The sequence below is a fragment of the Gymnoscopelus braueri genome (assembly GCF_963280865.1).
Source record: "Gymnoscopelus braueri genome assembly, chromosome: 22".
Taxonomy (NCBI): domain Eukaryota; kingdom Metazoa; phylum Chordata; class Actinopteri; order Myctophiformes; family Myctophidae; genus Gymnoscopelus; species Gymnoscopelus braueri.
In genome coordinates this window covers 21,598,730-21,600,847 of record NC_137624.1, presented here as the reverse complement: position 1 = coordinate 21,600,847, position 2,118 = coordinate 21,598,730, and the positions used below count along the sequence as shown (strand labels likewise).

The following is a 2,118-nucleotide window of genomic DNA, read 5'->3' as shown; positions in this document are numbered from 1 at the left end:
TACGTTTACTTAAGTAAAACATTTGAGTACTTTTTCCACCACTACCCATATATGGCCACACTGATAGCATCAGGGAACTCCATATATGGGCATAAAAGGGACAGGCAGACAGACAGATACAGAGATCTCCATATATGGGCACAAAAGGAACACAGACAGACAAACAGAGATATCCATACATGGGCACAAAAGGAACACAGACAAACAGACAGAGATATCCATATATGGGCACAAAAGGAACACAGACAGACAGACAGAGATATCCATATATGGGCACAAAAGGAACACAGACAGACAGACAGAGATATCCATATATGGGCACAAAAGGGACACAGACAGACAGACAGACAGACAGACAGACACAGAGATATCCACATATGGGCACATTGACATCATCAGTGAGATGTCACAAGCATCCATCCAGCCAAGCACTATATAAATGGTGAACACATATGAGCCGCGTCCGAGAAAATAATTATTTGTAATTCACTCTTCGACTACTAAGGAGACTATTCGCTTGACAGAGATCCAGGATGGCTCGCCCTCGAACTAGCTGGTTCTGGCAACCAGATAAAAGAAGGACCATCATTTGTCTTGGGACAGTCGTGGGAATGCTGGCCGCCGCCGCGGTTTTACTAATCCACCGATCTTCGAATTGGAAGATCGGTGGATGCTCCGGATCTGACACTCCGTGTCAGAGAAGAGCGATTGCACCCGACCATCTGCGCTACGACAAACCCAGCGCCCTGACTGGACGCACCGACGTTGTCGCGGTGACGCCCTGGTTGGCTCCCATAGTTTGGCAATCAACATTCGAACCCGCGCTGCTGGACGGAATTTACAAACCCTGCGACATAACCGTAGCAGTGACAGTTTTTGCAGTTGGTGAATACATCCAATTCCTCAAGGATTTCCTGGAAACCGCAGAGAGGCACTTCTTCGTGGGATTTAAAGTCCGTTATTACGTCTTTACGGATAGGCCAGAGCAAGTCCCCTCCGTTAAGATGGCTGCAGGACGGGAGTTGTTCGTCAGGCCGGCGCCAAACTCAAAACGCTGGCAGGACATCGGAGCCGGCAGGTTCAAAATCATTGCCAATTTTATCGAAACGGAGCTGCGCGATGGCGCCGACTACATCTTCTGTTTCGACGTCGATTCGAAGTTCCATGACCGCTGGGGATCTGAAACTCTAGGTAAGCTGGTTGCCGTGTTGCACTTTATTCACTTTGCCCAAGAGCGCAGCCAGTTAAACTACGAACGGAGGCCGGAGTCTAAAGCATTCATGTCTGCCAACGAGGGCGACTTCTACTACCCCGCAGGCGCATTCGGAGGGGAGCCGGAGGCCGTCCGTCACATGCTGTCGACGTGCAACTTTGAGCTGGACGCCCAGCAGGGCATCGAGGCAGTGTGGCAGGAAGAGTCACATATGAACTTTTATCTCTGGCTACACAAACCCACCAAGGTTCTGTCTCCAGAGTATCTGTGGCATGATGTCCACGCCAGAAAGCCAGAGATCAAAACAATCAGATTCTCTTCAATCATTAAGGACTACCGTAAGGTACGGCCAGGATGGACTGGCGACGCGGATTATTAGGAAGAGAGTCATCAGCAGGTCATCAGCAAGTAAGATCTACAACATCAAGAAGAAACTCAGCGGAAAGTACACCAGCCAGTCAACCCCTGTCAGAGACAAGGATGGCACCATCTTCAGGACAGAGCACGAACAGGCCGCAAGATGGGTACAACATTTCAGCGAAGTACTCAACTGTCCAGAGCCAGATGACCCTGCTAACCCTCCACCAGCAGAGGATGTCCCCAACATCGACACCAGTCTCACCAACTCATGAAGAGGTAAAGCGTGCTATCCAAGCCATGAAGGGTGGGAAAGCTGCCGGCCTAGATTCCATCCATGCCGAGATGCTGAAAGCTGACCTTACCACTTCAACAAAGGTGCTCACGGAACTCTTCAGAAACATCTGAGAAGAGGAAATAATACCTGAAGACTGGGACAAGGGCCTGATTGTTAAACTGCCCAAAAAAGGCAACCTCCAAAACTGTGACAACTGGCAGGGATCACACTGCTGTCAATACCATCTAAAGTCTTTTGTAGGATTCTACTC

At 49.4% G+C, this 2,118-nt stretch overlaps 1 protein-coding gene across 1 annotated transcript; it reads left to right on the top strand.

Moving 5' to 3' along the window:
* Positions 1–533: 533 nt before the first annotated feature.
* Positions 534–1,592, top strand: LOC308078211 (globoside alpha-1,3-N-acetylgalactosaminyltransferase 1-like; the record flags this gene model as incomplete). The annotated part of the gene is made up of 1 exon (XM_080419335.1): positions 534–1,592. The coding sequence occupies one exon, from the start codon at positions 534–536 to the stop codon at positions 1,590–1,592; it is 1,059 nt and encodes a 352-aa protein (XP_080275461.1).
* Between the last annotated feature and the right edge of the window lie 526 nt (positions 1,593–2,118).